The sequence below is a fragment of the Vombatus ursinus genome, unplaced genomic scaffold (genome assembly GCF_900497805.2).
Source record: "Vombatus ursinus unplaced genomic scaffold, bare-nosed wombat genome assembly UNPS02001419.1, whole genome shotgun sequence".
Taxonomy (NCBI): Eukaryota; Metazoa; Chordata; class Mammalia; order Diprotodontia; family Vombatidae; genus Vombatus; species Vombatus ursinus.
The window spans coordinates 2149364-2175819 of record NW_020941197.1 but is presented as its reverse complement, the minus strand read 5'-3'; the positions used below and the strand labels follow the sequence as shown (position 1 = coordinate 2175819).

General features: G+C 38.3%; 1 protein-coding gene across 1 annotated transcript in view; it reads left to right on the top strand.

The window, feature by feature from the left end:
• The window catches only part of PHEX (phosphate regulating endopeptidase homolog X-linked), a 263978-nt gene that overhangs the window by 56461 nt on the left and 181061 nt on the right, over nt 1-26456 (top strand). Inside the window, exons 5-7 of the mRNA XM_027868359.1 lie at nt 4922-5148; nt 20784-20852; nt 22670-22786. Coding sequence (XP_027724160.1) covers nt 4922-5148; nt 20784-20852; nt 22670-22786 — 413 coding nt within the window. The remainder of the gene's footprint in view (nt 1-4921; nt 5149-20783; nt 20853-22669; nt 22787-26456) is intronic.

The window sequence follows — 26456 nt, the reverse complement described above, 5'->3', positions numbered from 1 at the left end:
AAGAATTCACCAATCTCCTCCTGAAAGAGATCCCCAAAGGAAAACTCCTAGGAATATTGTAGTCAAATGCCAGTTCCCAGGTCAAGGAGAAAATATTACAAGCAGCCAGAAAGAAACAATTGAAGTTTTGTGGAGACACAATCAGGATAACACAAGATTTAGCTGCTTCTACATTAAGGGACCGCAGGGCATGGAATATAATATTCTGGAGGGCAAAGGAGATAGGATTACAACCAAGAATCACCTACCCAACAAAACTGAGTATAATGCTGCAGGGGAAAAAATGGTCATTCAGTAAAATAGAGGACTTTCAAGCATTCTTGATGAAAAGACCAGAGCTGAATAGAAAATTTGACTTTCAAATACAAGCCTCAAGTGAAATATGAAGAGGTAAACAGGAAAGAGAAAATCATAGGAGATTTATTATGGTTGAACTGTTTACATTCCTGCATGGAAAGATGATATTTGTAACTCATGAGACCTTTGTCAGTATTAGGGTAGTTGGAGGGGAAAAAGTTATATGTATATATATATATTATATATATATATATATATAGATAGATAGATAGATAGATAGATAGATAGATGGCACAGGATGAGTTGAAAATGAAAGGGTCATATCTGGAGCAAAAATTAAGGGGTGAGAGAGGATTATACTAGGAGAAGGAGAAAGGGAGAGGTAGAATGGGGTAAATTATCTTACAAAAAAAAAACAAAACCAGAAAAGGCTCTTACAGCGGAGGGGAAATGGGGGAAGGTGAGAGGGAATGAGTGAATCTTATTCTCATAGAATTTGACTTAAAGAGGGAACAACATACACACTCAATTGGGTATGGAAATCTGTCTTACTCTACAGGAAAATAGGAGGGGAAGGGGACAAGAGAGTAGGGGGATGATAGAGAGGAGGGCAGATTGGGAAAGGGGGTAATCAGAAGCAAGTACTTCTGAGGAGGGTCAGGGTCAAAAGAAAGAATAGAATAAATGGGGGGGGATAGGATTAAGGGAAATAGAGTTAGTTTTTCACAGCATGTCTACTATGGAAGTGTTTTGCATAACTGCACATATATAACCTATATTTAGTTGCTTGCCTTATCAATGAGGGTGGGTGGGGAGGGAGGAAGGGAGAAAATTTGGAACCCAGAGTTTTAAAAACACATGTTTTAAAAACTGTTTTCACATGCAACTAGGAAATAAGAAATACAGGAAATGGGATACAGAAATCCATCCTGTCCTATAGGAAAATTGAAAGGGAAGGGGATAAGAGAAGGGGGGAGAGATAGAAGGGAAGGCAGACTAGGGTAAGGGGTATTCAGAATGCATGCCATCTTGGGGTGGGGGAAGGGGTGAGATGGGGTGAAAATTTGGAACTCAAAATCTTGTGGAAGTAAATGTTGAAAACAAAAAAAATAAATAAAAATTACCATAATAAAAAAATAAATTCTCAAGAAAAACTGCTTGATATCCTAAAATCAGAGGATAAAATAAAAATGGAAAGAATCCACTGATCACCTCCTGAAAGAGATCCCCAGATGAAAATTCCCAGGAATATTACAGCCAAATTCTAGAGCTCCCAGGTCAAGGAGAAAATATCGCAAGCAACCAGGAAGAAACAATTCAAATACTGTGGAGCCACAGTCAGGCTAACATAAGATTTAGTAGTTTCTACATTAAAGGATCAGAGAGTTTGAAATATGATATTCTGGAAGGTAAAGGGACTAGGATTACAACCAAGAATCACCTACCCAGCAAAACCAAGTATAATCCTTCAGTGGGAAAATGGATATTCAATGAAATGAAAGACTTTCAAACATTCCTCATGAAAAGGCCAGAGCTGAGTAGAAAATTTGTCTTTCAAATAAAAGACTCATGGGATGTATAAAAAGGTAAACAGAAAAGCAAAATCATGAGGGATTCAATAAGGTTAAATTATTTACATCCCTATATGAGATGATGATATTTGTAACTCCTAAGCACTTTCTCATTATTAGTTAGAAGGAGTATACATAGACAAAGGACACAAGTACGAGTTGACTATGGTAAGATATTAAAAAAAATTAGTGCATGAGAGAGATGAGTACACTGGGAGAAGGGGGAAAGGACAGGTAGAATGGGGAAAATTATCTTCCAAAAAAGAGTCAAGAAAAGAAGATCTCTTTGGGTGGAGGGGCAGATAGGGTGGTGGTGGCCAACAATGCTTGAACTCTCATTGGAATTGGCTCAAAGAGGGGATAACATACACACTCCATTAGGTATAGAAATCTGTCTTACCCTACAGGGAAGTAGGAAGAGAAAGGGATAAAGGGAGGTGCTAAGAGAAGGATAGGTGTATTAAAGGAGGCAGTTGTCAGAAGCAAAACAGACTTTTGAGAAGGGACAGAGAAGGAAAAACAGAGAAAAAATAGAATGGAGGGAAATACACAGTAATCATAAATGTGAATATTAATGGGATGAACTCACTCATAAAATGGAAATGCATAGCAGAATGGATTAAAGACCAGAATCCAATAATATGTTGTTTATAAGAAACACACTTGAAACAGAGGCACACAGAGTAAAAATAAATGGCTGGAGCAGAATCTATTATACTTTAGCCAATGTAAAAATACAACAACAACAAACCAGGGGCAGCAATCGTGATCTCAGATTAAGCAAAAGCAAAATGAGAGCTAATTAAAGAGATAATCAGGGAAACTACATTTTGCTAAAAGGTATCATAGGCAATGAAGTAATATCAATACTAAACATATATGTATCGAATGACATAGAATCCAGATTTTTAAAGGAAAAGTTAAATGAGTTACAGCAGGAAATAGTAAAACTATACTAGTGGGGGACCCCAATTTTCTTCTCTCAGAACTAGATAAACCTAACCATAAAATAAAAAAGAAAGAAGGTAAGGAGATTAATAAAACTTTAGAAAAGTTAGATATGATAGACCTTTGGAGAAAATGGAATGAAAAGACAAAGGAGTATACCTTTTTCTCAGCTGTACATGGCAACCTCACAAAAACTGATAATGTATTAGGGCATAAAAACCTCACAACAAAATGCAGAAAAGCAGAATTATTAAATGCATTTTTAAAAACCATAATGCAATAAAAATGACATTCAATAAAGATCTGTGGAAATACAGATTAAAAAGTAATTGGAAAGTAAATAATATAATCATAAAGAATGAGTGGGTCAAAGAACAAATCATAGAAAGAATCAATAATTTCATTAAAGAGAATGACAACAATGAGACAATATACTAAAATTCATGGGATTCAGCTAAAGCAGTACTTAGGGGAAAATTTATATCTCTAAATGCTTAGATCAATAAAATAGAGAAAGAGTAGATCAATGAATTAGACATGCAACTAAAAAACTAAAAAAAAGAACAAATTTAAAATCCCCAATTAAACACCAAATTGGAAATCCTGAAAATCAAAGAAAATATTATTAAAATGGAAAGTAAGAAAATCATTGAACTAATAAGTAAAACCAGGAGCTGGTTTTGTTTAAAAAAAAAACTAATAAAATAGATAAACCATTGGTTAATTTTATTTAAAAAAGAAAGAAAACTAAGTTACCAGTATAAAAAATGAAAAGGGTGAATTCACCACCAATGAAGATAAAATGAAAACAGATTATTAGGAGCTATTTTGCCCAAGTTTATACCAATACATCTAACAATCTACATGAAATGGATGAATATTTACCAAAACATAAATTGTCTGGATTAACAGAAGAGGAAATAGAATACTTAAATAATTCTGTCTTAGAAAAATAAATTGAACAAGCCATAAATGAACTCTCTATGAATAAATCCTTAAGGCCTAATAGATTCACAAGTGAATTCTACCAAACTTTTAAAGAAAAATTAATTCCACTACTATATAAACTATTTGGAAAAATAGACAAAGAAGGTGTCCTACCAAATTCTTTTTATGACACAAATATGGTGCTCATACCTAAACCAGGAAGAGTAAAAACAGAGAAAGAAAACTATTGACCAATTTTTCTAATTGGTATTGATCCAAAAATTTTAAATAAAATATCAGCAAGGAGATTACACCAATATATAACAAAGATCATATAGTGTGACCAGATGGGATTCATATGACAACAAGTGCAGGGCTGGTTCAATATTAGGAAAACTATCATCATAATAGACCACATCAATAACAAAACAATGGTTTTGCTTGTCTATGTCTATTTGTTTTTCTTCTTCTTTCCAACCCCCCCCCCAATATCAAGAGGTGGGATAGAGGAGGTTGGAAGGAGAGAAAACAAATGGTTATTAATTAAAAATTAAGCTTCAAAAAGAATTAATGAGCACTTACAATACATGAAGTGAGCAATTTATTCCTTTGGTATGGTTTGTTCATTATTAGAATATATATAGTACTGTCTCCTGCTGTGATCCAGCATTTTATTTAGGTAGAGATCATTATATGGTCCTGAATATTTTAGGAAGGGAAAAAAGTCTTTTATTTTTAGGGGTTGTCCCCTATTTTACTTTATTCCCTTGCTCCATTATAGCAAATTTTTTGGAGCACACAGAAAGGGGTGAGTTGTATAGAATGGGCAGGTATAGATGGATTGCAATCTACACCATTGGAGGGAATACCTACAATGAAGAGATCCATTGGAGTATTGGAGCATTGGGATATTTTTTAAGGGAGACAATTTCCCCAGGCATCTCTCTTGGAATAAATGACATGAATTATGATTACATTAAGTACAAGTCACAGCCTATTCTTCTCCTGAAGTAATAAGCATTTTTGTAACTAAAACTTATCTGCGCTTTAAGCCTGAGGTTCCAGGCTCTAATGCCCTGGTAGTAAACGGATTAAAGTCAAATAATTAGTGCTTTTCCTCTTAAGGGAACAAATCAACAACTCTGGCTTGGTTTCTTTGTACCTTCTTTCCCTTCCAGAGGCGATAGAGAAAGCTGATGCTAAGCCACTGTTACACATATTGAGACACTCCCCTTTCCGCTGGCCTGTGTTAGAATCTAACATTGGTCCAGAAGGCATGTGGTCGGAAAGGAAGTTCAGTCTCCTTCAGACCCTTGTGGTGTTCCGTGGACAATACAGTAACTCTGTGTTCATCCGTTTGTATGTTTCACCTGATGACAGAGAATCCAACAAACACATATTAAAGGTATGGTAACAGTTTCTTTCATACTTGTTTAGGGAAATTCATGGTGGATGTTTAACATGTTTTCCTGTGGGAAGATAAGAATTACCCTGTAGCACCATCTTGGAAAATTTTCATATTCTCTTGGACACTTGGATCTGAACTATTTGCTTTTCTTCACACAATATATCATTGGTAGTCAGGTTCTATTAGTATGGGTTGTTTATTTTTGAAAGTGCTGCATCTTTTCTTTTTGTTGCTGGGCAACTTAATTTTTTATTGATATTCTTTGTCTTACACGGTTTTCATTTCCAAATATATCCCTTAATGCTTCCTTACCAGAGAGTCATCCCTGGTAACACAGAACAAAAAAGGGTTGGGGATGGGGGGACGGAAGAATTCAGTAAAACTGATCCATCGGCTGTATTAAATTTGTATCTTGTTCCGGTCCTCCTGACCATCCTTTACCCTCTTCTAGTCAGCATAGTAAGTTAGCCAGTATAAAGTAGCAATAGCCTGAAGTAAAAGTGCAAAGGGGAACCTAGAAGTCACATACAAACTATCCCAAAGGTCAAAAGAGGATAATTTACAAATTATATCATATATCAACCAAAAGTCACATCCTGGCAATATATGTTGAATCAGGGGATGCCATCTTGACTTTGCTATTGGGACCTTTTATTCCTATGATTTGTAAATCTCTGACAAGTTCCAAAAGACCAGAGAACTCCAAATGGTGCTGATAACCTTGAGATGATGTAGATATGTTAACTTTAATGTTTTACCAACAACTTTGAGAAGATTTGAATATGTTAATGAATGAATCCCAGGGTGGTACAGATAAAAGTATGTTTCCCATCAAAACTATAAAAACGAGACTCCAAACTCTTTCCTCCTAAGCATTCTTTGATCTCCATCTGTGTCCATGCTGTTGAATGCTCCCAACTTTTACTCATGGTTTCATGGGTGATTATCTGTGCTACTCCCCCTCCCAGCCTCTTTCCCATTGCTGCCTGCCTTCTTTCACCACTCCATCCCCATCTCCACACCATTTGCCTCTGTATCCCTTTCACTGCTTGTCTCTATACTTTCTGTGCCCATTTTCCCTTTCACCCTCTATATCTTATTAAAGTGTGTTTGCTGCCTAACTTCCCACTGCCACTGTGGTCTTTCTCAGTGAGTACCCAAAGAACCACATGTGCCTGCCCCATTTCATAATTTCATAAATTAACTAGCAATTCATCAGTCAAGACTGACAGCATATACAATATTCTATACCCATAGCTCCCTCACCTCTGCAAAGAAGGGAGGGAGTTGTATTTTCTCCTCTCTTCCTCAGGGTCAAGCTTGGATATAATTATACTTCAGATTTTTATTTTTATTGTTTTTTTTCTTCCATTTGCCTTCTTATAGTGACTGTGGATTTCCCCTCTCCCCTCCCCCACTCTGTTCTGCTTATTTCACTTGTATCAGTTCATATAAGTTTTACCATGCTTCTCTGTATTCTTCAAATTCACGTTTCTTCTAGCACAGTAACAGTCTCCTCTATTCATGCATCACTTATTTCAGCTGAATTTTCAAAGGATCATAAAAAAAAGGATCATAAAAATCCAACATTGGATCATCAGCACATATGGGTCACCTCAGTTCTAGTAATGAGAGAACTTAAGAATTAGATGTGAACTTAGAGACGGTTTAATCAAATACCACTACTACAACATTAAAATCAATTCAAGAAACATTTACTAAATACTACAGATGTATATGCTGTATGCAACCTTGTGCTAACTTGAGTCATACAGACCTCAGCCTTCTTAAGATAATCCAAAAAATGGATGCTCGAATTGATAAGTTCTTTCTTATCTAACACTGCCGCTGAGTCCATAGGGGCTAGGGTACCTGTCTCTCTCTTTCTGTCATATACCAAACCATGTGACTAGGCCAGATTTAATCCTGGGGAGCTTGACTCTAGTGAGAGAGGGCTCTCTTTTCTCACACTCATTGGTTAGAATCATTGAACATCTTTTAAACTTAAAAGGTCCTTGAGGTACTAATTCCCCTAAGATTAGGAAAGAAGAAACACAGAAAAGGTAGAACTCTGCCCAAGGGACCCAGGTATAAGCATCAGTTGAGGCCATGCTCCATGTTGGGAGAGGTGATGGAGTCCAGAGAAGTAATCTGGGAGGTTTTCATCCTCTCCCCCACCCCAAAGCCCAAGCAATGAATCACCATTTCCTTGGAGGCCTCCCAAAGGTCCGTTCTGCCTCCTCCACACTTCTTTGCATCTCCTTGTGATGTCTACATATTGGTCCTAGTTCTCCCCACTGAGGAGAGATGTAGAATGACTCTAATTCCCTTTCTTTGTGATAGCTCTTTAAATATTCAAAGATAGGCATCACATTCTGCACCTAAACGTCGTCATTTCATGGGCTTTATGGCCAGAAGTGTTTTTCTAAAACCATTGTTTTCCTAGGCTTCACTACACTCTTTACTGAGGCCGGAAAAGAAAGCAGCAGCAGAAAAAAAAGCCTGTTATTCTGACTCCTTCTCTTTGCTTCAATGACACTAAGTATACTCCCAAATCCCTAGAGCTTCTCTGTCATCAGCTTCTACCTAAAAATGTCCTGCCTTCTCCCAACAGCCCAGTAAAATCTTCATTAATATTATCATGGTTGTCTTGCTCTCTTAATAGGAAATGATTAAGAGTCTTTCCCATTAAGAAATGAATAGGCTCCTGGACATGCCCTTGGGTAGCTCACAATAATATTAAAAATTCAAGAGAATGCTAGAACATCCTGTACAATTCAGAACTCATGGATGAAAGGAGGGTAGGATGGATTTCAACCATTGAAGTTCAAGAGTCTTAGAGAGCTCTCCAGCTGTTCGGCATTACTTTTTTATCTTCCAGAATTGCTTTAACTGCTTTGAAACTTTTTGCTGAAAAGCTTATTTGTGCAATTTTGTCTTTGGGCTAGATCTAAAAGAATTTGTGCTGCATTCCCATTCACATTTTTTCTAAGTTCTGAAGCTCTAGTGGATATTATCCTTTCACCATGTAAAAAGCTAAAGCTCCCATGTTAACCTTTTTTAGTAGGAACTGTCACCATCTCCAGAATTCTTCCCCTTTCTACTCTCATTGACTCCAAACTAGTACAGACTCATCAACATCTTCTTATACTATAAAAACTTCCTAATAGGTCTTCCCATTTCCATGATTTTCTTACCTTCAAATACTCTTTTTCTAGATCTTTTGTTACCCATGGATCTGCTCAAAATTTTTTTTTGACTCCTCATTGCTTACTGAATAAAGTCCAAACTTTTGTTGGCATTCAAGACCCTCCAAAATTAGTGCCACAATGCTATTATAATCTTATATAATTCCCCTCTACAAGTGGTATGCTGGTAAATGTTTAGCAACTGGCTCTTCTATGAACAAGTCACTCAAGCTCTTGGCTCTGGTCATTTTTTCCTGGCTGTCCCCCAGGCCTGGAATGCTTTCTCCGCTCTGCTCTGACCTCTTTGACTTCCGTTAAGTCCCAAATCAAATCTCATCTTCTACAGAAAGCCTTCACCAACCCCTCTTAATTTCAGTGCCTTCCCTCTGTTAATTATTTCCTATTTATCCTGTATAGAGTTTGCTTTTTATTTATTTGTTTGTATCCCCATTTTAGACTGTAAGCTTCTTGAGGGCAGGGGCTATATTTTGCCTCTTTTTGTATCCCCAGCACTGAAGTCAATGACTGGTACACAGTAGGCACTTAAATGTTTATTGATTCCCTGATTGGCTCTCCTAAACCCACTTGACACACTTTTAAGTTTAATCTGCATTATTAACAATTTTCTTCACTACTTTCTTAAGTATAGATAATCAACAAAACAATAAATCAAGCTCTGATTTGTAGTAATTGCTGATTTTCAAAGTGTAAATGCTCATATTGAGAATTTAACAATCAGCCCTCTCCAGTTGATAAGAGGTACCCCGGCACACACTTTATGTTTCCTACAAACTGGATTAATTTCTGTTCCACAAACAAATATGTTTCATGTTCTACTATCCCCATGCCTTTGCATATATTTTTCTTCATGTCTGGATTTCCCTAGTTCCCCTTTCTTGCCTGTTAAATTTCCTACCCATCTTTTACAATCTAATTTAAATGCCACCTTTTTTTTTCCTGTGGAGGCTTTCTCTGATTTCCTCCAGTTAGTAAAAATCTTATATAGCACTTTGTTTTCTAACTCTCATATACTTAACATGTATTATTAATAGTGTATAGTGCATAACATGTATAGTATGACAGTTACCATTTTATATGTTTTTTCTTCTTACTAGACTACAAACTCAATGAGACCAGGGACCTTATGTATATTTTGCACTACTTGTTACAGTATTATTAGTTCTAACACCATAGGTGCTTGATAAATGTTTTTTTTTTTTTTGGATGAATGAAACTTTGAGTGAAAATCATCAGTCCCTGAAATTATTTCCTTCAATAATCCAACGAGGAGTGGTGAACTCTAGCGGGTTGTGTGTATCAGTGATGTATGATGGACCAATGTTATTGACTATCTAGGTGAATGAATAGGTTGAGACACATGGTGATATAATTAGATAGGAGATTCTGTGTCAAGAAATCTGATGGTTCAATGCCACTTCTGTCTCATGATAACAGATCATGCCCTTCAAAAAGAATTTAATTTTAAGAAGGTTCATTCTTCAATTCTGTAACTATCCCATGCTTCCAAATATCTTCATTTGTGGTTAAAAGTAAATTGGGGACCCTCTCATCCAGATTTAAAGAAACATAAACATTTGATGAATGCCCGATGACAGGACTAACATAGGGAAACTTGAAATCTTTCAAGAAACCGGATCTTGTAAATAAAACTAAACTTCAATAGGTTGGGGAAAGGGAGGGAAATAGAACAAAAAAGGAGAAAAGAAAACAACCTTGATTTCAGGAAGAATGGAAGTTTGAAAAGTTATTAATATAGACATAATTGGCTCTTTGAGACTGCAATAGAACTTTCATGAAATAATGTGAAAAATTAAAAGATGTTTTACATAAAAAGTAAAATTATGACAAAACCAGAATTTTAAAAAATGTAATATATATTGAGAGGCAGTGTGGTATAATGGAAAGAGTTTTCTGGATATTTAGGTTCAAATCTTGGCTCCTAGAGTAACTAGCTATGTCAGTTTGAGCAAGTCATTTTACCTCTCTCAAGCCTTACTTTCTTCATCAGTTAAATGGGAATACTATTGCTTTGAGGAAAATGCTTTGAAAATCTTAGAGTTATAGAAATGTGGGTTATTATGTATTAAGTGTTATAATACTAATACTTTTACGTAAAGTTCAAACCAAGTCTGTTTGAATAAAGTGAAGAAGTTTCAGGTGCAACCTCTTTCCTTGGAGCACTGACAGGGGCATCCAGTTTTACCATAGTGTCACCACAGGAACAAGTTAGGATGTGGTATTGGAGGAAAGAAAAGAAATATGAGAACACACATGGGGCTGGTGGGAGGAGACTAGACTCACACATGATTAAGGGTCTCAGTTATTCTGAGAAGTTTGGTGATGGTGGGATTGAGAGTCACAAGATTATGTATTTTATCTCCCTAATACCTCCTTTAGTTCTGCTGTAGAATAGAATGGGAAAGCATTTATTAAATTCTTTTTCAACGCCAAGCATTGGAGATATTAGGGAAGGGAAGGGAATAAAGGAGAAAAAAATAAGCATTTATTGAGCACCTACTGCATGCCAGAACTGTGCTAAATACTTTACAAATATCTCGTGATCCTTATAACAACCTGGTAGGTAGGTGCTATTATAATTCCCTTTTTATAATTGAGGAAGCTGAAGCAGATCGTGGTTGAGTGACATCTTTTAGCTGAGGAAAATGAGGCAGGCAGAGATTAAGTGACCCATACAGCTACTAAGTATCTGAGGCTGGATTTGAACTTGGATCTTCTTAACTCCAGGCTCAGCATGCCATCCACTGCACTAATTAGATGCCTCTAATTAAAAAGTGACACAGTCACTGGGCTAAAAAGAGGAGAAAGGACAAATGCAAGAGGGGATTGTAATGCATATAGACAAGTTCTTTTGGGTGAAAACTATGAGTAGATAGATGACTATGTCCTATGGTCATGGATTATAACAAACCTTTTCCCTAGAACATTGCAAAAAGCAGAGATTTAAAAATCAGATGATATACATTTGAAAATACCTCTTATTCCCACTTTCTATATTCCTTATTCAATGATTCTTAAAGCTTGAAGGGACCTAATGGACAATTAAGGGAACAAGAATTTAAGCACCTACTATGTGCCAGGGACTGTGTTAAGCAATTTTTACAGATTTCTCATTTGATCCTCACAATGACCCCATAAGCTAGATGCCATTATGATCCCCATTTTAGAGTTAAGGAAACTGAGCTCAGGAGGTACAGTACCTTGCCTAAGGTCACACAGCCAGCTAGTGGCAGAACCGAGACTTAAACATATACTTCCTGACTCTTCAATGGCTTGTTCCACTGGACCATGATGCCACTTTGAAGTGAAGTTGGTGGTAAGCTGGACCATAATTCGTCAGTTACATTAGCCACTTAATGTATCTGCCCTCATGTATTGGTAGCTCTGAGGTAGTGGTTTTGTTACATGGCCTTTAAACATCACTTCTTTCTCCTGGGGATGACTTCTTTGAAAGAACTCACTTTTACATAATTAAGACCTAGAGAAAATAACAAAGAGACTTAATGGGAATTTCTAGACACATAGACATGGAATACTGCAGTCTTAGAAGAATTATAGTTGCAGATCACCCAGCTCACAGAGGGTAGGCACATGATGAGGGGATGTTGGCTGTGGCACATTACCAGTGAAGAATTGCCTAAGAGGAATGGCATAAAGAATGACGTCTAAGAGATGCAAGTCCAGAAAAGGAGTTGGGCCAGTCATATGGATAGACAGCCTGCCCACTCCATTGGAAGTTACAGAATGTCAAGATATCTAGATGAGGCTATATGCAATGAATACCTGGAGAGGGACTTCCAAGAGAACATGGAAGATTTGCATAGGATGAGAAGGTGCTGGGAATGATGACCTATAGCTTTGGTGGGAGTGCCCACCTCAGTGACATTGCAAGTATATTGAAGTGTTGAAGTAAAAGACTAAACATGAGTAGATTCCTTAATAATAATAGCAATGATAATGATAATAGTTAACATTTATGTAGTGTTTACTATGTACCAGTCACTGTTCTAAGACTTTATCTCCATAACAACCCTGGCAGATAGGTGCTAGTATTATCCCCTTTTTATAGATGAAGAAACTGAGGTATACAGAGGTTAAGTAACTTGCTCAGGGTCCCTCAGCTAGTAAGAGTCTGAGACTAGATTTGAACTCAGGTCTTCCAGAATATAGGCTCAGTGCTCTATCTACTATTCCACTTAGCTTTATAAACCACCATAATAAATGCCAGTTTTTCCTCCAGTTTCTGTATTGGTCATTATAATTTTTGTGCTTGGATCCCTCTAGTTCTTTTTACTCTCCAAATCATAGTTAAAGCACACTTGTTTGAATGTAGAAAAACTTAGCTTGGGGGGCAGCTAGATGGAGCAGTGGATAGAGCACTGGTCCTGGGGTCAGGAGGACTTGAGCTCAAATCCAACCTCAGACACTTGATACTTATTAGCTGTGTGACCCTGGGCAAGTCACTTAACCTTATTGCCTAGCAAAAAACAAAAACAAAAACAAAACAACAAAAAAAGAAAAACTTAGCTTGGACCTTGTGATGCTTCCATGTGCTCATACATTGGTAAATTCAATACAAGTGTGTATGTGTATGTGTGTGGCCAGTTTCAACATGTATACTAATACACTCATATGAAAGAGCTAACATTCTAACCTAAACCTGGTCCCTGTTTTCTCCTGATTCCAGCTGCAAGATTCCATCTCTGGTGGATCAACTTCTAGTTTTTCTTTTCCCAGCTGGAGGCTTTCCTCAGTGGCTGTTGACTTACTTACTTTTTGGAAATCTGATTCTCTGGGAGGTCTGCTTCAGAACAACAAATCTACAGAGGATGCCAACATTTTAATTTCAGTTGTAGTAGTTGGCATGGTAGGATGTAAATTTGTGCAGCAACCCAAATACTAGTGCTACTCGGCCACCTCGTATGTATTAGAATGTCAAACATAAAGCTGGAAAACTTCTATGTTGTTGTCTAACTTTTAGAAGCAAGCAGAGCTTGGGATGCCTGGGATGCCTTCAGCAATTCAAATGTGACCTGAGTGTAAAGAACCTTATGAATCTTTATGTATCATTATTATGCAAATATTGGGGTATTTTTGCACTCAAAGAGACATTATCCTGTACCTACAGAGAGAATGCCTGCTGACAATAAGAGGAATAAATTTTTACTATTATGCCTTATCTCAAGCTGCTCAGAAAATAAGCACTTGTCTAACTGAAATGCTTGCTGTGCATGTGTATGTATGTACATGTGTATGCATGTATATATGTGTGCATGTGCATGTACATAATACATGCATGCACATAGAGATATGTGGATATACATGTGCATGCATATATGTAGGTACACTGCATGTATATATGCTCATATGTGCATACATACATGTGTATGCGTACACAACATGTGTGTACATAGGTATCAACACATGTCCACACACATATATATAATATGTATCTACACATGTGTATAGAACACAAGTGTGTGCATTTATATGTGTGTACGTGTGTATGTATTCGTGTAATACATGTATATGTATATATGTATATATTATGTTCATGTGTATATATGGAGAGAGAGAGAGAGAGAGAGAGAGTGTGTGTGTGTGTGTGTAAGTGAGACATTGGAATATCCATTAAGGATCAACCCAAACTTCCAGAAAAAAGTCTGTCTTTAATATCCTAAAGTTTACTCTGTCTGAGAAGACAGTAAGAGTTATAACTTAAAGGAAAGTGGAAGTCTTATGTAAATCTTATCCTGACTGAGTGTTTTGGACTGTTGGGGCTGCTTGAGCATGTGTTACTATTTTGAGAAAACAATGATGTAAAATCGTTATCACTCAGCTTCCCACTTTTGTTTGACACTACAGCTGAATGCACAAAGATGGCAAAGAGTTGTTTTATTAGAAATGAAATCTCTCTAATTTCTCTGCCCCGCCTTTCCTTACATCATTATTTGCCAGATGTTTCTTTCCATGGTCCTTGGGTGCTTCCTATCCAGGGATTTGTTATAATTAAAATATCAGTTCATGTATAGCTTAAGGAAAAGTCTCTTATTTCCAGTGCAATGTGTTAGATTCTACCTTTTTTTACCCCCTTTAGACTGTAATATTCAGATTTGTTATGAACATAAGAACTTTGTTTTTAAATTATACACATTTTTCTATCAATGTGTACTACCTGGGAAACATCCTGGTTCTGACTGATACCTAATGGATGTTCCAATTTTTTACACCCTTACAAAAAAAAGCGGCTTTAAAAAATGGTTTGGAGGATGAAGAAAGCAACTGGTGCTGCTTTAGACTGTTTCTGCATCTCTAAAATGAGGAGGTTGGAATGATTGCCACCAGCGCAGAGGGTTTTTTTTTTTGAAGTTTCTTGTGACATTACTTAACTAATCTTATTTAATCTGTTTAAATGATTTCTTGAAATCATAACAACCTTAAATTCAACTAAATTTCATTTTAAGTATTAGACGTTTGGAACTTAGATTTGACATTAATATTGCCTTTAGTGGTATTGGTTGTCTTGTGCCTTGGGTGTTTCCTTTCTGTGAGACTTATTCTGCCCAAGAGAAATGCCAAATGGCTTGAGTATGCTAGAGTTAAAGCCAAGGTAACATATATGTAATTCTATATTTAATGGTCCAGGGTTACACCAAGGATTTTGAAGAAACTCTAGAATGTCAGCTTGATTTCAGATTTCACTGAGCTTTCATAGGCAAATGAAGGAGGGGAGTTGATGAAGGTAGGAAAAAGAGTATAGTTATCCATTCCACATCGTGGGGGGCATGGCATCCTTGTGATCTGCAAAATCTGAGTAAAATTTTTTGGCCCTCTCTTTGCACCAGAGAAGTCTGGATTTTTTCTTTTATGTGGTGTCTATAGTACCTTATTATAAAATTTGGGTTGATATTATATAATACTATACATATATTTTATGCATTTCTGAGTTTCTAAACTTTTTTTCTGTGTCATCTGTTGGCCTTTGTATGTCATCTGCAGCTTCTGCAAAAATCCCCCCAAAATCCTATTTAATTTCTTATATAGACCCATGATATATTGAAACCTCGATGGGGAAAGTCTCGATGTGGAAGGGATAACTACACCAGGCTAGGAAGTAGGAAATGTGTTCTAGTCCCATTGCTAGCATCACCAAAGGGGTCTGACTTCAGGCAAGTCACTTCATCTCTTCAAGTCTCAATTTTCTCATCTGAAAAATGAGGGGTTACTTTCCTAATGAGGCTCCAATGTCACTTCAAACTCTAGAATTCCATTATTTTATTATTTGATCACTCAACCAACAAGCATTTATTCAGCACTTACCTTGTTTCAAGTGCTGTGCTAAGGAGACAAACAAAACAAAACAAAAACAAAAACAAACAAACAAACAAAAAAACAAGGGTCCCTTCCCTCAAGGAGCTTACATTTTAAAGGAAGAGATCACAGGTATATAGAAGGAAGGGACCCTTTGAGGAGAAGGCATTAGGAACTGGGTGAATCAGGAAAAGCCTCCTGTAGAAAGTACCATTTAAGCTGAGTCCTGAAGAAAGCCAGCAATGCTAAGGTAAATAGAGAGTATGCCAAGGATAGGAGACAATGCAAACGTTCAAAAAGGGAAAATGGAATATTGTGTGGGAGGAACAGCAAGTAGCCCAGTGTCACTAGACTTTATTTAGAGGATAGTAATGTATAAGAATACTGGAAACGTAGGAAGAAGCCATATTGTGAAGAGCTTTATGTAACAAACAGGAGCTGATATTTGCTCTGCATGGCCATACGGAGCCACTGGAGTTTACTGAATAGAGTGACATGGCGAGACCAGGAGTTTTGAAAATCATTTTGACTCCTGTATAGAGGGTAGATTAGAGTGTGGAGGAATTAGAAGGCTGTTGAAATAGTCTAAGCAAGACATGGTGAGGGTGTCTGTGAGAAAGGAGGAAAGGTGATGTGTCTGAGAAACGTGGAGAACAAGATAACAGGATTTGGTAACATTATATATATATATATATATATATATGTAATATATTATGTATATTTATATACATATACATAACACACACACATATATAGTGTCAATCAGAGTAAGGAATTTAGGAGGACACTGAGGGGTGGAGCTTGGGTGATTAGTAGGATGGTGCCCTTAAATGTAAGAGGGAAGGGCAACTAAGTGGCATGGTGGACAGAGTACCAGCCCTGAAGTCAGGAGGACCTCAGTTCAAATCCAGCCTCAGACACTTACTAGCTGTGTGACCCTGGGAAAGTTGCATAACCTCTGTTTGCCTCAGTTTCCTCATCTGTAAATAGGGATAATGATAAGGGAAGATGGTCAAGAATGTCAAACATAGCAGAAAGGTCAAGTATGAGGACTGAGAAAAGTCAACTTATTTTGGCAATTCAGAGATCATTGGTAACTTTAGGGAGAAAGTTTAAGTTGAATAATGAAGTTGGAAGTCAGATTGCAAAGGATTTGGAAGACAGTTGACAGTACAAGAAATGAAAGCAGCAAGTGAGGATGGCATTTTCAAGTTTAGTTAAGAAGGGAGAAGGAGAAAAGAGAGATAATGGACATTGCAGGGTCTAAGGAGGGTCACTTTTTTGAAGGGTGGTTGAGAATTGGACGTGCTTGAAAGGAACAGGGAAGGAATGAATAAAAACCAAAGATTAGAGAGAGTGGAGATGATATTAGGGCATTATGCCAGAGAAGATAGTAGGATGGACTCAAGGGCACATATAGAGGAATTGTAGTTGGCAAAGAAAATGGCCACCTTTTCATCAAAGACTGAAGGAAAGGAAGAGTTAGTAAGGAGTTATGGCAGAGGATTTGGAGATATGGAAAAATAGGTAAGAAAGATCTCTTGGTGAAGGTCACCAAATTTTTTTGGTGAAGTATGAGACTAGATCCTTAGTCGAGAGAGAGAGAGAGAGAGAGAGAGAGAGAGAGAGAGAGAGAGAGAGAGAGAGAGCATGATAGATAACAGAATCTGCATTAGCCGATAAATTTGGATTGAATGAACCTCAAAGGAAGAGAGGTTGATGAATTATAATGGTACAGTGAAAGTCTGGGAGTGGCAGTGGGGATCAAGGAGTATTTTGAGCTGCAACCAATGAGTTGAAAGTATGAGAGAAAGTACAACCAGCAATGAAAGGAAGTCAAGGATGTATTATCTTCCATAGGGAGTCAGGTATCATTGAGTGCCAGAAGTTGAAAAGAAAAAAGGATTAAATGGCATAAAATGAAAGGGAACAAGGGAAGAGGTGGGAAGATGTGGAGTAGGACATTGTGTCAGCCCTCACCTGCTTAGCCTGTCATGATGTGTCCTAGGGGGCTTCAGGAAACCTTTCGTGGAAGGCACGAACAAGAGATAGTGCAGTCCTAGCTGGAAAGAAGGAGCTTTTGTGTCTCAGGGCCAGCTTATGGAGGCAAGCATGAGCAGGATCCCTAGTGTGTTGTGGCCCTGGGGCACCCTGACACTCAGGAAGCAGGAGGTCCCAATTCATGATAGCCAGGAATGAAGGGTGGGTGGGTAGGTGGGGGGCAGAGCTGAAGAATTCAGGGAAGGTGATTGAAGGGCTCCGGAAAGGCTCTAAAAGTCTTAAAAGTTGCAAGAACAGTTGTCTCTTTTCACCTTAAAAACAACCACAACGGGGACTTAGCATTGGTTTTCACCTAAGTCTTCTGACATTGTGATTGCCTGTTTGACACATTGTAATAATAGGAGTAATAGGAGGCTATTACTCAATTTCAATTTCAACAAATGTCTTCTTAAGCTAGGGTGTGTGAACTTTTTGTTTGTTTTAAATTTGATAACTGTATTTCCATATATTTGATTTCCTTTATAATCAGATGTATTTTACTTTATGCATTTAAAAACATTATTCTGAAAATGGCTTCAACTAAGACATACATGAACTGATGCTGAGTGAAGTAAGCAGAACTAGGAGAACATTGTACACAGCAACAGCAACATTGTGTGATGATCAGCTATGATAGACTTAGCACTTCTCAGCAATACAACGATCCAAGATAATTCCAGAAGATTCGTGATGAAAAAAGCTATAGACATCTAGAGAAAAAACTATGAAGTCTGAATGCAGATCAAAGCATACAATTTTCGCTTTTTTTTCTTTTGTGGTTTTTCTCTTTTGTTCTGTTTCTTCTTTCATAACACGACTAATGTGGAAATATGTTTAACATGATTGCACATGTAGGACCTATACCAGATTGCTCATCATCTTGGGGAGGGAGGGAAGAAGGGGGGGAGAAAAAAATTGGAACTCAAAATCTTATCAGAAATGAATGTTGAAAACTATCCTATATGTTATTGGAAAAAATAAAATAATATTAAAAGAAAAAAATGAGGGGGCAGTAGGTGGCACAGAGCTCCGGCCTTGGAGTCAGGAGGACCTGAGTTCGAATTCGGCCGCAGACACATAACACTTACTAGCTGTGTGACCCTGGGCAAGTCACTTAACCCATTGCCTCTTCAAAAAGAAAAAAAAAATTAAAAGGGCTTCGCTGAAATATTATTCTGAGATAGGCTTCACTGGATTGCCAAAGGAGTCCACAGTACATAAGAATGGCTTACGGAGTGGCAGGCATTAAGAATACAAAGCCAAAAATATAAAGATGGGCCCATACCCTCAGTGCAGTAAAATGTGGAAAAATACATAATTTAATTAAATACAAAGGAGCATTTTGGGGAAGGGTGGGGATAGTGAGTATTAATGACTAAAGAGATTAGGAAAGGCCTGATGTTCCCTGGAGGGGAGACCTGAGCTAGACAAAAGGACTGGAAATTGTAGCTTAGAGAGCTGGGGCAGGTTTAACTTCCACACTCCACTCCGTCTCCTGACTAAGGGCGTTTTTGCTGGCTGTCCACTGTGCCAGAAACTGACTCCCTCTTCATCACCACCTCCTAGATCCCTCGGCTTCCTTGAGGTCTCAGCTAAAGTCCCTCCTTATACAATTGCTTTTCGCAGTCTTCCTCATTCGGAGGTGTAGGGAAGCTCAAATGATATAATGGATGTAATACACTTTACAAACCTTAAATGCTATACAAATGCCAGTTACTATTATCAGCCTATAGCTACCACCTAGGCCAATGCTGACTTCATTCCTTGAGCCTTCTGCTGTACTCTTGCTGAGCTCAAGTGATGTTTATAGAGCAATACAGAGGCATGCTGTTAAATATGTAACAACTTGGCTTAAAAAAAGAAAAAGAGCATGCACACACTTCTAAGTTTACTCTGCATAATTAACAATTTCTTAAGTCTAGACAATCAACAAAACAACAAATCAAGCCCTGATTTCTGAGGTGTAAATGCTCACCCTGGAAATTTAACAAGCTGTCAAGCACTTGGGACCTGACAAGCACACTAGTGTCTTCCTTCTGAGATTATTTACAGTTGTCAACAGACAATCACAACTTCACAAAATTTACATGGAAACTAGGTTTATTAAAAGATAAATGAACATGCATGTGCAATCCAAAGAGCTCACAATCCATACAGAAGTTTGTATTTTTATAATAGCAGGACAAAGGAAGGAGAGATACCAGAAATCTTCACCTAAAGGGGCATGGCGTGGGAGGGCGAAAGGTGAAGTAAAGGTGGGAAAAGGACAAAACCGCTCCCAAAGGGGAGGAGCAAGGCAATGGCAAAAGCCACAGTCTTTTCTCTTGGGAACTGCTAGACCGTGAAGATAGAAAGGAGGGTCGGCTTATCTTCGAAGGACCCTAGCTGCATGAGCACTTTCTTAGTCTAGTGCAGACAGAGAAAATCATTCATCTCAGTTTACTCTGTATATTTCTTATTTTATATGTATTTCTGTTTTCATGTTGGCTCCCTTCTTAGACCAGGAGGTCCTTGAGAGCAGGGTTTATTTGTTTGTCTGCTTTTCTTTGTATTCCCTAGCCCTTAGCACAGTGCCTAACACATCTGTTATTGTTGTTGTTCAGTCCTGTCTTACTCTTTGTGAGGGCTTTCTTGGCAAAGATACTGGAATGGTTTGCCATTTCCTTTTCAAGTGTGTCCCCATTTTACAGATGAGGAACTGGGGTGAATAGGGGTTAAATGACTTGCTGAGGGTCACAAAGCTAATAAGTAAGTGTTTGAGGCCAGATTTTAAACTCAGATCTTCCTGATTCCAAGCCCCATCCTCTTTCTACTATACCCCCAATTGCCTAACACTAGTAGGTGATTAATAAATGCTTCTTGGCTAATTGACTTATAATGATGATTTATTGAATTATAAACGTTATCATTTGTTGAGTTCCCATTTGTACCCAGCACCGAATGCATTTTTTTATGACAACAGGAAAAAAAGCTTTCAGCATAACCTATGTGTCTATAGTACAATACAAGAAATTGCAGTGAATTTCTAACGTGGTAATATTTTTATTTTAACAGCTAGACCAAGCAACTCTCTCCTTAGCAGTGAGGGAAGATTACCTTGATAACAGCACAGAAGCTAAAGCTGTAAGTTGTTTTCTACCTTTCATTGCCTGTCTTTGCCGAGTGGGACACTCTTTTCAAGTTCATAGTTCAGAATTAGAAGTGGACTATGCTGCTACCCTGAGCTGGAAGCAGTAGAATCTACCATTCTAGATTCTTTATGTAGGAAGAAATATTGGCTTCTTCTGGCTTTGGTCTTTTAGAAGACATGGTTGTCTGAATTATATTAGTCCCTTTCCTCAAAGAGATTCTTTCTCTTTTTAAATTTACAATTTTGTTATTTTATTCTGAACTTAAACATACCACCCTCTCCCCTAAATAAAGGTTCCTTTCCATTCACACAGCAGAATAATAATTAAAAAAGGATTCTATAAGAAATCGTGACTAGAGGGTTTTTTTCCCTGCAAAGGAAACAGGGGAATATTCCAAGTAAATGGAATAGATGAGAGAGTCCATTAGCAGATACAAATGAGAACACAGTAGAAACTAAGTTCCTAAGTGCTGAGGGAATTCTTAATAGAGCAGGGAAGAGTCAGGTGGCATTAACCAAGCAGAACTTCCTGGGTCAGCCTAATCTGAAGAGTGCCTGAAGATTGGGTTAGAGCTAGAAAACTTTAAATACTTGGGGAGATTCTTCTAAGACTCCAAATGAATTGAATAACCTCCAGAAGATGTTTGATCTTTCTTTTCCTGTTAATCCCCTCCCCCCCCAAGCTATCATGATTGCAGATCTAGTGTAAGACAGTACTGAACTGGAGGAAAATAAAAGCTTGCTTTCCCCCCTCTTCACCTGCCCTTCCCTGGATACTTGAGATAGCTTTCTAGTCTGGAGAAAGAGTTCAAATCCGAGACTCACCAGCTTTGTGACAAATACTGAAGGCAGGGGCCAGGTGCCTTTCATTTTGGAATTGAATGGAATGAACATCTGCTGAGCTGTGATTTCCCTTAATGTTCATGAAATGTACTAAATGCTACCTCACCTTTTGGCTGAGGGTCTGTTGGAGTGGAACCTGTACAATGACATATTTCCTTTTACCCAGATAGAAAGGATTTCAAGAGTAAGAAACCCCAGATTTAGAAAGGAAGGTAGCTGCTTGAACTCAAGGGATTCCTCCTTTATTTGCCAGACTATTAAGTTCTCTCAAAATAATGTATCAGGAGTACAATGGAGCTTTTATGGATATTCATGGAGCAAATTTTAATGTTTCGTTGGAGGCCTACCTTCTTCTTGGCCTCTTCTGAGATGAGAACTAGGTTCCTTGTGAAAATGAATTTTTCACAAACTAGAACAAAAACAGAGCAGAAAAAAAAACAAAACCCCAAAACAAACCCAAAGCACCAAAAAACAAACCAGGAAAACAAACTACATCTTTAGTTTATGTATTGGTGTTAGGTTGGTGAATCAGTTCCCCACAGTCTTCCATGCTGTTAGATCATGCTTCCTTTTAGATACCATCACTCTTCATCATTTTATTAAGATTTCATTTTCTTGGAAAGAGGACTTTTGAACTTTTGATTATTATTCTGGATTTATTTAAAATTGTTCAAACCTATTACATCCATTTGTATGTATCTAATAACAAGTATCATACGTTTCTGGAAAACTAATTCTCATTGATTTGTGATGGCTGACTACCCCTGTCTCCCATGGCAACAGTCCATGAGTGGTTATCAGTTGTCTCTTTCTCAAAGTGGTGGGTGGATGAGTGGGTGGTGTTACATAAGGTTGGCACCGGCAGTGCTGGCTGGAAAGCGTAAGGTATTTATTTCAATTAGTATTTCTGCCCTCCATCCTAAGAGATTGTTGTCATGATCACTTGGCTCTCCATTTTTTTTTCCAGTACCGAGATGCCCTTTACAGGTTCATGGTGGATACCGCAGTGCTTTTGGGTGCTAATGTCTCTCGAGCTGAGCATGACATGAAATCAGTGCTCAGGCTGGAAATTAAAATAGCTGAGGTGAGTAAATAAAAGGTACCATTGGTAATGTTGCTAAAAAGCTTGGTTTAAGAAATAGGTCTTGAATTTATGAGACATACTTGCTCAAAGAATCTATTGGACATCAACACTGCACCTTGTAGCATCCCTTTTGTATTCGAGAAGACACTGGCAGGCCATCTCCAGTTGTCCTGATCTATATCTGGACACTGGACTCAGAAGGCTCTGGAGGAGAAAGTGAGGCTGGTGACTTTGCACAGCCCTCCTTCACTTAAATCCAATTCACTTGCAAGTCATGGCATCACCTTCCTGATGTCATGGTCCTCTTCAAGAACAAAGGACAAGCAACAAACAAGAGGAAGACACTGGCACCACACCTTCCTGGGAGTAGGCAGATACTTTCTCCCTTGTTCTCTCTACTTTTATGTTCCTGGCCGTACCTGTGCCAAGGCTTAGCTGTAGTGAGAGAATGTATACATCACTGTCTACAGAAGCACTGCGGCGGTATACAATGGCAAGCAGGAGAACTGCCTATGGAGATTTTCCATACGTGTGAGGAAAGCACAGTGCTAGGCAATTAGACGTGGTGGGTCTTTAGCAAATACCTGCTAACACAGGAACAAGGAAGAATCAGACCCCTTCATCCAACCCCATTCTTGATCCCATTACTTCACAGGAAGGAGCCTGGGTATAGATCTTGGTTTGGGAGGGATAGATCAACAAATACTGAATGGATCATTGTGATGGAGAGTATGAGGGACCCAAGCTGCTGGCTTTGTTCGCAGCTCTTTACCAACAGAAGTATGAGGGAGAAAATTCCAAGAGATTTATGGGTCCAGTGGGAGCCAATACGATTAAATCTAATTATGGAGACCACCTCTGATTCTAGGTGGAAAAAAAGTAATTTTTAATAAGTAGATTTTTGAATACAGCTTTGTTACAGTTATTCTGAGTTTTGGCAACTTTTCTGAAGTGCCTTGTCAAGTCTGTATTCATTCCCTTGTGAGGGGTGGAGAGGACACTGACAGGCTGGCCACGACTCCAGTCCCCACCATGACCTGAACACACCAACCTCCACAATCCTATGTGTTGCTGCAGGAATGATAATCTGGCAAGCCTGTGTGTCATGGATTTTTGACCTTCTGGTTTACCCTCTATTTTCTACTACATGCTTATAGGGCTCTGCTTATAGTAGAACTGCAGGTGTCTAAGTGTGATTGATTCTGATTTACATCAGAGGCCACCGGGGCAGAACTTGGCAGCTGGCTGCCACTTTCCCCCACTCTATGCTCTGTTTTCAAAAATACATGGGCAACTTGACTGCATTCCATTGGGAGAGTCTGATTTTCTGCTGCTGCCTAGACATAGTTATCCTTAACTAATGCCCTTTGTACCACTAGGGAATTAAAAAGGAAGTAAAATATATGATCATACCTCTTGAGGAGCTTTACAGGCTAAGGGGGGAGGGAAAGTTAAGCCAGGGTAGCACATGTAAATCCTTTTAAACAAAATTATGGAAATGTGTGTATAGAATCAATGACAGATGTACATTTAGTATGAAAAGGCTTCATGGACGAGATCCATTCATCCATCCATCTATCCATCCATCCATCCATTCATCTATACATCCATCCATCCATTTATTCATTCATTGAGGCTGCTAGGCAGCATAGTGACCAGAGTGCAGAGCCTAGAATTAGGAAGACCTGAGTTCAAATCTAGCGTTAGATGCTTACTAGTGCTGCAGTCTTGGGCAAGTCACTCACTTTGTCTCAGCTTCCTAATTGCAAAATGGGGATCATAATAGCACCTACTTCCCAAAGGTGTTGCGAGAATTAAATGAGATAGTAATATTCATCCACTGCATCCTGGCCCAGCAACAGTCATCTTGACATTTGTCTTGCCACTGGACTTCTATGATTCTAGAGAAGAGAGTGAGGCTGACGACTTTCTGCAGCTCTGCTTCACTTAAATCCAATTCAAGGGCAAGTCTAGATATTGCCCTGTAATGTCATTGGTCCTATTCGAGAATGAAGGACAAACAACAACAATGACAACAATTTGTAAAGTGCTTAGCACAATTCCTAGCATAATAATAGATGTTTAAAAAATACTTCTTTCCTCCCTCTTTTCCTTCTTTCCTTCCTTCCTTCCTTCCTTCCATAATATTAGTGCCTGCTATGTGCCAGGAAGCATGCTAGGCACTAGAGATTCTTTTTTTTTTTTTAAGGCAATTGGGGTTAAGTGACTTGCCCAGAGTCACCCAGCCAGTGTCTGAGGCCGTATTTGAACTCAGGTGGTACTAGAGATTCAAAGACAAAAATGGACTAGTCTTTGCTCTCAGGGAGCTTGCATTCATGGATAGGTGATTTAGAAACAACATAAGAGGAAATAATATGCCTATAGATAAATAAAAGGCATAGATATAAAATGTACAAAATAAGTACTAAATATTTGGGAGGAGGGTTCAGGAAAGACCTCTTTTAGGAGGCAGTACTTGAACTGATCCTTGAAGGTGAGGGGTTTTAAGAAGCTGAGGCGAGGAGGGAAAACATTTCAGGCAGGGGAGAGAGCAAAAGCCTGGCAGTGAGAGATGGAATGCCATTTACAGAGAATATTCTATAGTTTAGTTTGGCTGGAATTTAGAGGATGAAGAGGAGTAATGTGAGATCAGTCTTGAAAAGATAGATTGAAGCCAGATTGTGAAAATCTTTCAGGGCTAAAGAGGGGAGTTTGTACTTTTTTCTTGGGGCAATACAGAGGCATTGAAGCAGTTGGATATGATGACCTTCAGATTCCCCGTCAGCTTTAACCTATGATTCTATGATTCTTAACATTGGAATGAACAGGGATGGTCAGAATTGTCCTTTAGGAGTATGAATTTGATAGCCACATAGAGAATGAATTGGAGAGGGAAGAGATTGTATTCAGGGAGACCAGTAATGGTAGTGATGCTGGCCTGAGCTAAGGTGGTAGATATGTCAGTGGAAAGAAGGGGATGGGCATGAGATGTTGGAGATGTAGAATTAACCAGACTTGGTAACTGACTAGATATGGGAGGGGGGTGAGTGAGAGAAGAAGATGACTAAAGTTGGAACCTTGGGCAGCTGTAATGATGCTAGTGCCTTTGTCAGATATAGGGAAGTAGAAGGGAAATGAAAATGAGTTGCATTTTGGACATGTTGAATTGAGAAACTATATGGGAATGTCAGTTGATGATGTGAGACTGGAACTCAGGAGAGAAACTAGGGCTGGATAAATAGATCAGAGACATCTGGACAGAGGTACTAGTTCAGCCTCTAGGATCTGATAAGATCACCAAGAGGAAGGGTCTAGAGAGAGAAGTGGGACTCGTATTTTGGTTACTGGGATCTCAGGTACCATGTATAAAGGGTGGCTCATGGCTGGTGCTCCTGCAAGGGAGACTGAAAATGAGACAGGCAGGCAGAGAATCAGGAGCTATCATCATCTTCTTTTTTTTTTTTATAGGAGGTATCATTATCACAAAAATCCAGGGAAGATTAACTGTGTTACTCTGGGCAAACCCAGGGAATCACATAATCCTGGAAAAGACGATGGCTCATAGTGTAAAACTGCGGAGAAATTAAAATGCATCTCCCTGGAAGAAAATTTTGAAGTATGGGAGGGGAAAAAAGGTGGTGATGGATTGGATGGGTATGAATACATATCT